The sequence below is a fragment of the Macaca nemestrina genome, chromosome 2 (assembly GCF_043159975.1).
Source record: "Macaca nemestrina isolate mMacNem1 chromosome 2, mMacNem.hap1, whole genome shotgun sequence".
Lineage (NCBI taxonomy): Eukaryota > Metazoa > Chordata > Mammalia > Primates > Cercopithecidae > Macaca > Macaca nemestrina.
This window is the reverse complement of record NC_092126.1, coordinates 178,016,155-178,029,560: the sequence shown is the minus strand read 5'-3', so window position 1 is coordinate 178,029,560 and position 13,406 is coordinate 178,016,155. Positions and strand designations below refer to the sequence as shown.

Below are 13,406 nucleotides of genomic sequence, written 5' to 3'. Positions count from 1 at the left end.
AGGTATTAATCTGTTCTAAAAAGCAAAGTACTACTGCCTGTGATTTATAGTATAGCATTGCAAAACTGAAAATTTAATACTTATCTGGGAGATTATAAAAAACTAAGGAAAGACTGGGAGGAAATGGTTTGCTACTTAAAAAAGAAATGAAATGGCCGGGCGCGGTGGCTCACGCCTGTAATCCCAGCACTTAGGGAGGCCGAGATGGGCGGATCACGAGGTCAGGAGATCGAGACCATCCTGGCTAACATGGTGAAACCCCGTCTCTACTAAAAATATAAAAAACTAGCCGGGCAAGGTGGCGGGCGCCTGTAGTCCCAGCTACTCGGGAGGGAGGCTGAGGCAGGAGAATGGCATAAACCTGGGAGGCGGAGCTTGCAGTGAGCTGAGATCCGGCCACTGCACTCCAGCCTGGGTGACAGAGCAAGACTCTGTCTCAAAAAAAAAAAAAAAAAAAAAAAAAAAAAAAAAAAAAAAAGAAATGAAATATATATCAATAAAAATTACATTGCATACAAATATTTAATAATTATATATAATGCTCATGACATATTAACTGGAAAATGGTTATAAACAGCATGTACTATGAGAAATAAATTTTACATAAATGTGAACTTACATACTCATAGGCAAAAACAAAAACAAAAAAATAAAGAAGGATACCTAACAATGATTATCTTTAGTAGGAGGAAGTATGGGTTTTTTTGTTTGTTCGTTTTTTTGAGAGAGTGTTGCTCTGTCACCCAGGCTGGAGTGGAGTGGTGCAATCTTGACTCACTGCAACCTCCGCCTCCTGGGCACAAGCTGCTCTCTTGCCTCGGCCTCCCAAGTAGCTGAGACTACAGGCACGAGTCACCAATCCAGCTAATTTTTATATTTTTGTAGAGTTGGAGGTTCGCCATGTTGGCCAGGCTGGTCTCAAATTCCTAAGCTCAAGCAACCTGCCTGCCTCAGCCTCCCAAAGTGCTGGGATTACAGGCATGAGCCACCATACGTGGCCCAGAATGTTTTTCTTAATTTTTTTTTTCTTCACTATCTGAAATATTTTCCAAATTTTTACCAAGTGTAAAAACAGAGGCAAATAAAATTAAATATTTAAAACAATGGCAAATTTCCTCCCTGGCTGTCCATAAACCACCTGGAAAACTTATCGATTATCCCCCAAATTTTAATAGAGTATATCAAAGCAGAAACTAATTGCTAGAAAAGGTTTGAAGAGCCATTTAGGTGAAACAAAGTTCTCCTCTCTTTGCTGCCCTCATGCTTTAGCTCACGTTCTTATCTTAGTGTGTAATGATCTACCATTGGTTTAAATCCTCCAGTGTCAGATAACTCACTACACTCAGAACAATTCGTAATGATTTAGGAAACTTCTTTGTAGGATGAATGCAATTTTCATTCTTAACATTTCCCATTGATCTTACTCCTACCTTCTGAAGTGACATGGAAGAAATATAACCCTTCTTTTCCAAATATTGTAACCAAAGACAACTCTTATCTACATCCAAGGTCTTCTCTTCTCTGAGCCAATTCTCAGTTCTTTTAATCCATTCTAGTTTACTTTATCATCCTGGTTGCACTCTTTTGAGAATACCCCAGCCCAGCATATTTCAAACTTGAATATGCATCAGAATCACCAGGAAGGCTTGTGACCACTGGGTCCCATTCCCAGGGCTTCTGATGTATTAAGTCTTGAATTTTCATTTTAAAGCAAATCCCCAGGAGATGTTAATGTTGTGAATCTGGAGAATACCATTTGAGAACCTCTGCTCTAGCCCATTAACGCTTCAACGTCTGCCTGGTCTCCGCAAACGCTGAGCGCTGTGAAGGACTTCACTCCTCAGATTTGAATTCTGTGAGTTCAAGTCCCAAATGGCATGAGCTTCCTTATCATGACAATGCTTTATAAAGACTGTAGTCAACAAAACCCCTAAAACCTTTTCAACAATTGTTGCTAGTGATCTGGATTTTCTTCATATTTTACTCATGCATTTCTGGATCCAAGAATAAAACTTTCATTTATCTTTAATAAAGTCAATTTGGCTAGCTTTCAGAGTTTAACTGTGACTTTAGATAAGATCTTCAAATGAGATTACAGGTTAGAGAAACAGCAAAAGAAAGGTAGCATAAGGACTGACAAAACACTGTATTTTGTGCACTGCACAAACACACCTAGTTATGGTTATGAGAAGGACTTAAATACAACCTTTGTTTTGTTTCTTGAGTCCTGGCCTGGCACAAAGTAGACAGAGGGGCGTCTACTTCAATTCACCAGCAAAAAGGAAGTACTTTTTTGTAATATGGAAAAAAGCACATATACACTAGTGGTAGCCTTGGGATTGGAGACAAAAAAGTGTAAAGCTTTTTGGTTGAGGACTTCAGGTTTTGTTAAGAAATGATTGGCCTGTCCAAAATTGATGGCTCATGTACAGCTGTAGGCATTACTATTCTGCCAAAAGAAATCTTGTATGAAAGCCTAAAATAGAAAAAGAGATAAAAGAAGAACGAGAGCCCTGGCTCTGCTTGCCCTGCTCCCTTGATCCTACAAGAGTCCTGAGGCTCTTTTGCAGAGACATAGGACACTGCAGTTTGACAATCACTACTATATAGAAGTCAGTGAGCTATAAGGCTGAAAAGCTGAACCTGGCCCAACTGTGCAGGGCACTGAATGCTGGAATAAAAGTGTAGGCTTGATTAGGTACTTAGTATAATATCATAAGAAAATTCAACCTCTTTTCCTAAGACACCTATCATTTGTCTTTAATTAGAAATAATTATTTCCTCAGGAACAAATCTCAATAATGTTTAGAAAACATGTATCATTACACCAGACTAAGATTTCACAGACTGAACAACGAAAACAACAGCAAAATGCTCACAGAGTTGGTTAAATTTAGCAGTCCCTTTTATTTACCTTTTATAGTTCTAAAACTACTGAGTTAAACTTTAGCATTTGTAGCATATTCTTAATAAAGTCAATTCTTAGGGAGAAGAACTGGATCAAGAATCTTTTACATTTTTTTAGATAGTATAATGTATTAAATACTTTGCAAAACAATACTCAAATGCTCATTTATCAGCCAAAAAAACCTTTATGCTCTATGATACTATGTAATAGCATTAAAATATTAAAATATTTCTTTTGAAAAGGAGAAAAGTTAATATACATGGCTTTAAATTTGAATCAAAATAATTGTCACCATGAAAGACATAAAGGCGCTGGGTGATTGACGTCTGTAATCCTAGAATTTTGGGAGGCTGAGGCTGGGGGATCACATAAGGCCAGGAGTTCGAGACTAGCCTGGCAAACAGGGTGAAACCCACTCTCTACTAAAAATATAAAAAATTAGCGGAGTGTAGTGTTGCACACCTATAATCCCAGCTACTTAGGGGGCGGAGGTAGGAGAATCACTTGAATCTTGGAGGCAGAGGTTGCAGTGAACTGAGATCGCACCACTGCACACCAGCCTGGGCAACAGAGTGAGACCCTGTCCCCCCCCCAAAAAAAAAAAAGTCATAAAGGATCTGGTACCAGACTAGAAATTTGTCATGTAAATGACATGAAAGACTGGAAAAGGAAGAAAAAAAGTTGCCTGTTTTTTTTTTTAGAAATACTTATTGTAAGAGATGTCAACATTATTTGGAACAGAATTAGAATATGTCTATGTATTAAGAGGGTCAAGAGAGAGTCAACAGGCTTGAAGAACATTGCCCTGACCCCCATGCTAGCCTGACACTCTAAGTTAAGGATAACTGTTGTTGAGCTCCCTGGCAGCCATGCAAACACAAAACAGGCAAATCTATAAAATAAGTAAAACAGTTTATAAAACTTGCATTTTAGCTAATAAGAGGGGACATTTTCATTTTAAACTAGTAATTTTTTGGCAGTTAATCCTGAGGGGTATCTTTATGAAGATTTTTACATAAAAGGAAATGAACAATTAAGATAAAATAAATAAAACCTGTTACAATTAATTCTCTTGACAAAAACAGGTAAAAGTGTATAATTGTGTAAAATATTCTCTTCTATTATAGCTCTTTGAGAGCTTGACTTTATTTTTCAAAAATGCCACAACATCAAAGTTTCATCTACTGGGGCTTAAGTTACATATATAAAAGGTGACAGGAGAGCCAGAAACTATCCTGAACTTAGCATCAGGAAGTTTAAGTAACTAAGATTTAGAATGACTCATTGTTCTAAAAATTATGTTAAAGTCTATGTATAAGACAAAGTTTTGAATAAGTGAAAAAAAAAAGCAAAATGTAGCAGTGTTGACATGTAGCTATATGAATAAAAGCCTAAGCAGTTATGAAATGGTTTGGCTCTGTGTCTCCACTCAAATTTCATTTTGGGTTGTAATCCCCACGTGTTAGGGAAGGAACTGGTGGGAGGTGACTGAATCATGGGGGTGGTTCCCCCATGCTGTTCTCATGATAGTGAGTGCTCATGAGATCTGGTTTTTCATGAATGTCTGGCATTTCCCCTACTTGCTCACTCTCTCTTGCACCTGCTGCCATGTAAGACGTGCCTTGCTTCCCCTTCACCTCTGCTGTGATTGTATGTTTTCTGAGGTCTCCCCAGCCACGCAGAACTGTGAGTCAATGGAACCTCTTTTCTTTATAAATTACCCAGTCTTGGGTAGTATCTTTACGGCACTGTGAAAACGGACTAATACACTATACTTCCTGCTTGGACTGGAATGGGTTATGACACTAGTGCTTTAACTGGCAGCATCCAGTGAACTCATGAGGTCCCAGAGGTCAGGAGGCATCTATCACAAGTGGGTAAACAGTGAATGGCTCAATCAATATTTACTGATGAAAAATTAAGCAGAAGATTATTCTTGAAAAATAAACCACTTTAAGAAAGTGAAGCTGTGTATTCAAGTTGTGTGTCCGTAACTTGTGTGTCTTATCAAAACTCTTCAAACTTTCTAAACTATCAAACCAAGTAAAGAAAAAAACACTAAGAAAAACTAATGGTGGACATGACTAATAATCAACTGAGGAAACTGATAAGGGAATCAGTTGGGAATAAAGATTCTCAAGTTTCCATGAGGCATATACGTAGCTAAAGGACAAACTGAGCACTTTTTAAAGATTTTCATGATTTATATCATGTAGAAATGTAAGGAACTCATGAAAACAAGAATATCTTTACCCTATATTTTCCCAAACCAAGTCCAGGAGGCAAAGGTTTCAGGGCACAGTATCACTAACAGGACAGACTGGAACTGTTAATTAGTATCAGCAGATTCCACATAACAATTTATTTTCTTTTTCCTGATAATTCTAACTAATGCAGCAGATGGTTTATTAAGTCTTCATTTTTATTTCAGATCCTCTTTTGAAATTTTAAAATATACTAATATAAAAAATTAGTTTACTAATATTAAACAAATAATTATATAATATATAATATATAAATATATAAATAAATATTAAATAGCATTAAATAGTTACTAAGAAAAAATTAGTTTTCCTTTGAATAGCAGTAATTAGTGAGTAGATACACACCGAGGCATTAAAAATATCACAAAAAAATAAAATGCAGCTATTTCAGAAAAACTTCTCTATTCATGTTATAACAATGTAATTTACCAAAATCTTATGTTTTGAACAAAATTATGACACTAAGGCATATCTAGTAAAATTTTAAAAACCTATTAAAAAAGACTGCATTGGGAATCAGGAGACAAAGTCTAAATATGTTCCCATTACTATTAGCTTAACCCCTTAGCAGTTCTGGTTCTCAGGGTTGCATTTTGTAACATAAGGAGGTTTCTGGACTGGACAATCTCTATAGCATCATTTCTATATTCTGCAGTTCTTTATTGCTCTTTCCATCTCTCTAATTCTGTTGGCATTAGACCAATCAACTGACAAACAAATGTACCCACAATTGCTACTTTTACAATCCAGGAATTTTTCTGTTCTGTTAGGAAGGTAGAGACTAATGAATCACTAGCATTTATTTGATAGTACGGTTTTGGAAATATTTTTGCTTTAAGTGAATAGTTTTCTTTGGCTTTTCCCTCCTACCTGAAGGAAGAAGAAAAAGATCCTGTCCTGAGGATGGCCGGCTACTGGAGCCAGGAGGTTTTGAATGTTCAATGAGACTATGCCTTGCAGGAGGTGGGGGAGGTGGGAGAGATGGAGGGAGGGCATCAAAAGCATCTTCACCTGCATTTAAAGAAAGGTCGATATCAGCAGCAGAACTTCATTAATCAAAATACACAGCATCAAACAATAGTAATAACTGATTTTCTCTTGCTGCTTATAAAGAATTTCATTCGCAGGGTTTATCCAGCAGTTCACCAACTTTGATAACGGGATCTCATTATTTTGTGGGAGATTCTGGAGAGAAACACACACACGCATATACATACAAACATACATACATACACATACACATACATACAAACACACCAATGCAAACTTTTTCTATCAGGCCTTTTTGTAAAAACCAGCATTGTAACTTATGAAACAGCTCATAGTTTACTTGTAACCTTTATAATATTAAGACTCAGAGTTTGAACTAAAAATTATTATCAGTCACACCATGAAAACAGGATTTTCTGTGTAACAAAAAGAGTTCGCAGCCTTTAATTGGAAAATCACATCAAATACATATAATTTAATGTCACAGAATATTAGATTATCCCATATAGTTTATTCCACTGGATTTTAATTTATTTAACCTAATGTTTCATATATTTGATATGCTGTCAAAATATATATAAAATGTACCTAGAGCAGAGGAATATATTTTTCAATTTATCAGATTTAGCTACAGAAGAACAGCTAAATACAGAAACTTCTCTGGTTCCAAACACTACTTACATTTGCATATTTCCCAGCTTTAATAACTAGAATGTTGCAGCATATTTTTATATCTACTTATTTGTCCCCTGACACACCTTACTATTCTACTCACAGTTTTCATTACCTTGAGTCTTTAAAAAAAAAAAAAAAAGCATATGTAATTTTGCAAGCTAGCTCAAAATACTTTACGAGACAGGGTATACACAAACACATATTCTAATAATAAAAATTCATGTTTTTAAGTTGAATGATTTAAACATAATGGCATATTTAAAGAAAAATGAGGCTGGATGTCGTGGCTCACGCCTGTAATCTTAACGTTTTGGGAGGCCGAGGTGCGTGGATCATGAGGTCAGGAGATCTAGACCATCCTGGCCAACATGGTGAAACCCTGTCTTTTATTTGTATAAAATATAAAATATTAGCTGGGCTTGGTGGTGGGGCACACCTGTAATCCCAGCTACTCTGGAGGCTGAGGCAGGATAATGGCATGATCCCGGGAGGCAGAGCTTGCAGTGAGCTGCGATTGTGCCACTGCACTCCAGCCTGGCGACAGAGCAAGACTACATCTCAAAAAAAAAAAAAAAGATATTACTGTTTACTGAACTTGCTTTAGAAAAAATTTGCAGAATAATTTCTTCAATCATCATATTTTTCTTATTAACATATCTGAAGATACAGGAGAGAGTTTTGCTATCATTTTAACTTTTAGCTATTTCTCACATTATCATATTTATTCAAATCTTTTTTCAGCCCTTAAACATCAGGCACCATGCCAGGGTCATGCATGATATGAAAATCAAAATTATAAGGCTCTGACTCAAGGAGCTGAGATTCCATGAAAGGAGCTTAAGAAAAAGCTCACAAATAGGTATGAGTTACAGGTGAAAGTGTTCGATTGGTCCCATAAAAGAGACATATGCATTGGATGAAGAAAGAGAAATGTAGACAAGCAGTATTCAGTGAAGTATTGAAGAACAGAAAGTACTGGGATATCAGAAGGCTCAAAAATTTATTTGTCAAATGCAAGGGCAGGATCGTCTAAGTAGAGTAAATAGTATGAAGAAAAAATGACATGCACAAGAAGACCTAGAAAAAGGCCAATGTAAAAAGACAGGTTGGAGAATCTATCTACTTTGTCTTATAAAGTAGTCACCCATCCACATATAGCTATTTAAATTTAATGAAAAGTCAGTTCCATAACCACATTTAACCCATATGCAAATATACAGATCCTTTACATCACCACAGAAAGCTTTACTGAACAATGCTTATCCAGGTGATGAAGATCTGGGTAATACGTCTAAAACCAGTGTGCAGAAAGAAGTGGAAGGGAGAGAAAGACTGTAGGTAAGAAAGTTAGGAGGCTTTTGTAATCGATGTAGATGGGAATACAGTCCTGAACTATAGAGTGAACAGGAGCAAAAGATACTGCTATTGTGTCATTCAAAATACTAGTCAGTGGTACTTGTGAGAAAATGGAAGGGTTCATTTCGTATTTCTGGTGGCCTAACAGCCAATTCAGAAAAGCTTGTAAATTGATTTTCTTCAGATATTATTTTATGTTACAATGACTTGTTATTATGAAGCCTTATGTAAGGTGTGCAGACATTCTAACTGTCTTCTAAAAACAGGATGAGATGCTTCCTAATTAATGAAATTAACAGTGACACTGGCACCAGTCAACTTCAACATACATACATACCTACGTGTACCTTCACCTGTGGATACACACAAATACACATAGGATGTTTCTTCATATTATAATTTGAAACAAGGAAATTGAGAGTTTTTTGAATGTGTTATAGTTGTATTGATTAGAATAAAACAGAATTTATTATCAGTTCTCTACTTATAACTATTTAATTTTGCATAATTTAATTAGCATAAGTGGAACTGCTCATGCTACAAGAAAAGCAAGTTCATATTCATTAAGAATTATTATACTTAAAGAAAATCTGAACACTTCAAGTCATCACTTCAAAACTACTAGAGCACAAAGCTCTCATGTGTTTTTAGACTACATTTAGTATGGACCAAACAACTTGCTTAAAACCTGACTGATGCCCAACTATTACACTACTACTTTAATCATCTACATGGAGTAATGTTCTCGTGAACTTGGGAGTCACCATCCCTGGAGAAACCATTCTAATTTCAGGCACATTCACAACCCAGTGAGTCTGTGTTATAGTGAACTCTGAATTCTGAAAATTCTGAAATTAAGAGAAGAAGGAGAGGTGGGTTGTTGAAAATGTTTTTAAAGGTTTCAACCTAATGGAGGGATGAGAAGATCATAATCAGAGGGCGTCCTGTTGAGTGAAGAACCATGCTTTGGATTGTCCCGAGTTGGAGGCCTGGCAGGTGGTAATGGCACTGGATCAGAGGCTGAATCAAAAACATCTCCTAGAGGATAACACAAAACCTTAATGTATTTTCAGTACAATGGCATGAAATTTTGCCTTTAAATTCTGACCATTAAGATGTACATCACAAAGGAAATTATATTCTATACGTACCCTTTAAATATATGCCTAAGTCAGGGATGTTTGATTTCTTCTCTGAAGATGGACCATGTGTTCCATTCAGTATACAGTGACCATTATCACAAGACCTAAAGGACAGTTCACAATAAAATCATATAAGGAGAATACTTTCCAATGAAAAGTAATTCAAGAGGTAGAGGGAACTAGAATTCCTGCTCATTTAATAAAGTTTGAACATATATTTTCTTTTCTGGAAAAATTATCAGTAATAACATCAAGATACTCCTTATTTTAAAATGTAGAAGTAAATATCTGAAGGAACACAGTCTCTTTTTGTAAACTATAACCAAGAATTACAAGGGCCACAAAAATTGTTGATATCCTAAACACATATGTAAAATTAACTTATCTCTGCGGAAGAATTCAACAGAACCTGGTCAAGTTTTTGAAGTAAAAAAAGAAGTACGTGCCAAGGCAAAAACATATAGCGGTCTCAATGACTTCATTATTTGTTGATAGTATTTAATACCACATTTTTGCTTCTGTAACTGAAAATTTCCTTATAAAAATAAGCTACAGCCCATAAAAGAAGAAAAACTATTAAACTTTCAGGAATTCCATTATAATTCTGACAGGAACATTCAAAGAACTAGAGCCTGTGGTACTATTTCACCACTGCCAAGAACAAAATTCTGGTCCTCTGACACTGCAAAAAATGACTTTAGCAAAGGCCTCGGGTACATGACAAGCACAGTATTCTAATGTGTTTGTAAAGGGTACTACTCACTAGAAAAGTATGCTTCAGTTGTTGGGGCTTTTTTTGTTTTGTTGTGCATGTGTGTCTGTGTGTTGCAAAGGCTGGAGTGCAGTGGCACGATCTTGGCTTACTGCAACCTCCGCCTATCAGGTTCAAGCAATTCCCATGCCTTAGCCTCCCAAGTAGCTGGAATTGCAAGTATGCATCATCACGCCCAGCCAATTTATTTTTATTTTTTAGTAGAGACAGGGTTTTACCATGTTGCCTAGGCGGTCTCAAACTCCTGGCTGCAAATGATCTCCCCACCTCAGCCTCCCAAAGGAGGCTGGGATTACAGGTGTGAGCCACTGCACCCAGCCAAATTGTTGGTATTAATTCTTTGGAATCATACTGTGAACACAATGGCTAAAATTGGGCCATGGGAAGACAGCAGTAGGAAGAGAAGATAGGGAGCATATTTTGCTTCAGTATATAGCTCTATAACAATCAACTGACAAAGAGCTATAGAAATCAGAGTTTACATTTTACTTTCCTCTGATTTACTCTGAATTTTTAGAGCAAAGTAAAAGTGCATATGTAATGGAGGAGATGGTGGATATTTGAATAGATAATGCAAGAATGCTTCATCTGAAATTCATTTCTATTCTCTCTGGTGGCCACTTCTCTTTAAGGGGCCAGATATAGTTCATTTAAAAATAGTTATCACGTATTGAACCTTCATAACAATGATGGATTTTTACTGAAATTAAATTGAATTATTCATTTACTGTGTCACTTTTTCTACATATTGACAATTCACTTCTCCTGATGTTCTAAAGGGGTAAAAATACACACAAGGAGAGAAAGAGTTAAGCTTAAAGAGCTCTTTGGAGAGGACGAAAGAAGATACTTCATCCATCAGCTTTCAAGAACAAATTAGATAAAGAATTCACTCCAATTACATTTAGGGATTATCAACATTTATTTCTCTTCTGTAACAATAGAAAAATGGTAATGATGGTTATAATTCAAATTTATTTTCAAGATTTGGGCACTCTGTCACAAAAAAACTCATCCAATATGATGTAACAATTAAAATTTAACGTATTAAAATATACTCCTCACTTATTCAGCAATAAAAAAAAAAAAAAAGACTCCCAAAGAGACCAAAAAAGCTCATCCTACTTTAGTTTTTAAAAATTACTGCACATTTGCAAGAGCCAAAGAACTGAAAATTGTAACAACTTATATTTGATGAGAAGGAATATCTTTTGTTCTCAAATACATCACTAGCTACTTGGTTCTTCTGATACATAAAATTACCTCCTCGTTATTTCTTTGTCTTCTCAATGATACTATTTTATCAACAAATTTCTTATTTAAACACCAGCAATAGCAAGGAGTGTTTAGGTTCTTGCTTTAAAAAAAATAAAGTCCTGTGGTGTAGACTATTAATTCTGGGTAATAATTCAGCAGAATGTTGATAATTCTAACCAGGGTCACTTATTAAGACAGATATCTGCTTAAAATGAAAATGTGCTTCTCTTTCCAAGTGCTGCATTTTCTAACTCAGTGAGATGCCTGAAGAAACACATTAAAACATTTTTTAGTTTTTCATTGGAAAAGAAGGGAACACCGTACTTATAAAATGTTTTCAGTTGATTGACTTGACCTCAAAAGGAAAAGGCACACTAAGTAAAGATGGCACAGAGGACTGAAGTAATTGCCATCTCCCCTATCCTTCAGTCAGTCCTGGAGAGATGCTGGAATGCAGGGCCAACAGCAGTACTGGAGTCCTATTCTAGGTGCCAAGCATGGCCCCAGGAATGTTATACAAAGGAAAGCAGAACTCAGAAACTAAGTTTTGAAGCTGAGAGTACTGAGTACCTCATACATGTCAGTCAGGTAAAACAAACAAACGCAGAAATATGAGATTTCAGTTTATAAATTCAATAATATAAATGCAGACTCATGCTTTTACTTAAAGATAAATTAATATTTCAATACAAACAACACATTATTAATAACTCTTATTTACCTTAATGGGGCTTCCAAGTCAAAGACCAAGGCTATCCCCATGTAAGTGAGAATAAGCAAACAAAAGGAACGAAAAACCCCCATTATTCCTCACATTTTTTTTTTTTTTGAAACAGTGTCTAGCTCTCTCGCCCAGGCTGGAGTACAGTGGTGCGATCTCGGATCACTGCAACCTCCGCCTCCCGGGTTCAAGCGATTCTCATGCTTCAGCCTCCTGAGTAGCTGGGACTACAGGCGCCCGTCACCACGCCCGGTTAATTTTTGTATTTTTAGTAGAGACAGAGTTTCACCATGTTGGTCAGGCTGGTCTCGAACTCCTGACCTCATGATCCTCCCGCCTCAGCCTCCCAAAGTGCTAGGATTACAAGCGTGAGCCACCACGCCTAGCCTATTCCTCACATTCTTATTTGATCTGAAGGAAGGTAAAACAGCACTTGATAGAAAAACAGAAAGTTAAGGGAAACAACTTGGCATTTGTTCCCATTCTTCAAAATCTGAATAGAAGTAGGTAGCAAGTACATCAAGAAGGAAAATGAAAATAAATTATACTAGTCTTTACATTATGAAGAAAAATTCTAAGGAAGGTCAGAATAATACCTTAGTTTCTGAGCACTAATTTTTTCTTCATGAGATACATGCTTAGAACTGATCAAATAAAGTGACTTCCTGATTAATGAGAAATCTGCATCTTTTAGTTTTCTTTAGAAGTAATGCAGGGAATGGTATACAGGAAGAGAAGGCTTTGAGCTTGAAATCAAGGATTTTTAACTAGACGTAAATCAATTGTTTAAAAACAAACATTGCAAATGATAATGCTTATGCAGATCTAAGTGGCAAAAAGCTGCCCGTATTCTTACCGAACGGGAGGTTTTACATTATGACAATGAGATGGTTGTGAATTCAGGGAAACAGGGTGGGATGAAGGAATCTTGTATTCATCATCATCTTCCTCTACTGGGTCTCTTGTTTTCTCTGAAAGAGAATTTGCTAGCGGACCAGTACACCTACCAGGGGAAAAAAAATCCAATCTAGTTTAAGCATAATATTCAAAACAGGCAAGTCTGATGTGACATATTCAAGTCAAAGAAGCTACTTTATCACTTATGTTCATTATTCAATTACAGGGTATCATCTGAGAAGCTGTTCTTATATTAAACACAAATGAAAAGGATTTTCAATCTTTTGTTAAGACTCTTGATGGGATAAAAGAATTTTCATCCTTACAATTTTAAATGGCACAATAGGAAAAACTAGTAACCTGTTGAATAAAATAAAAAGATGTTGGATTCGTAAGATAAAATGTATAAATTTATTCAAACCAA

At 36.1% G+C, this 13,406-nt stretch overlaps 1 protein-coding gene across 9 annotated transcripts in view; it reads right to left on the bottom strand.

Annotated features, from left to right (window-relative positions):
* The window catches only part of LOC105477589 (Cbl proto-oncogene B), a 214,659-nt gene that overhangs the window by 16,120 nt on the left and 185,133 nt on the right, over window positions 1–13,406 (bottom strand). For 7 of the 9 annotated variants that reach the window (XM_071092487.1, XM_071092491.1, XM_071092485.1 and 4 more), the window contains 4 exons: window positions 12,942–13,088; window positions 9,345–9,439; window positions 9,100–9,231; window positions 6,043–6,183 (listed from right to left, as the gene is read on the bottom strand). In XM_071092487.1, the coding sequence (XP_070948588.1) occupies window positions 6,043–6,183; window positions 9,100–9,231; window positions 9,345–9,439; window positions 12,942–13,088 (515 nt within the window). The remainder of the gene's footprint in view (window positions 1–6,042; window positions 6,184–9,099; window positions 9,232–9,344; window positions 9,440–12,941; window positions 13,089–13,406) is intronic. The other 2 variants (XM_071092490.1, XM_071092489.1) reach the window with 1 other exon arrangement.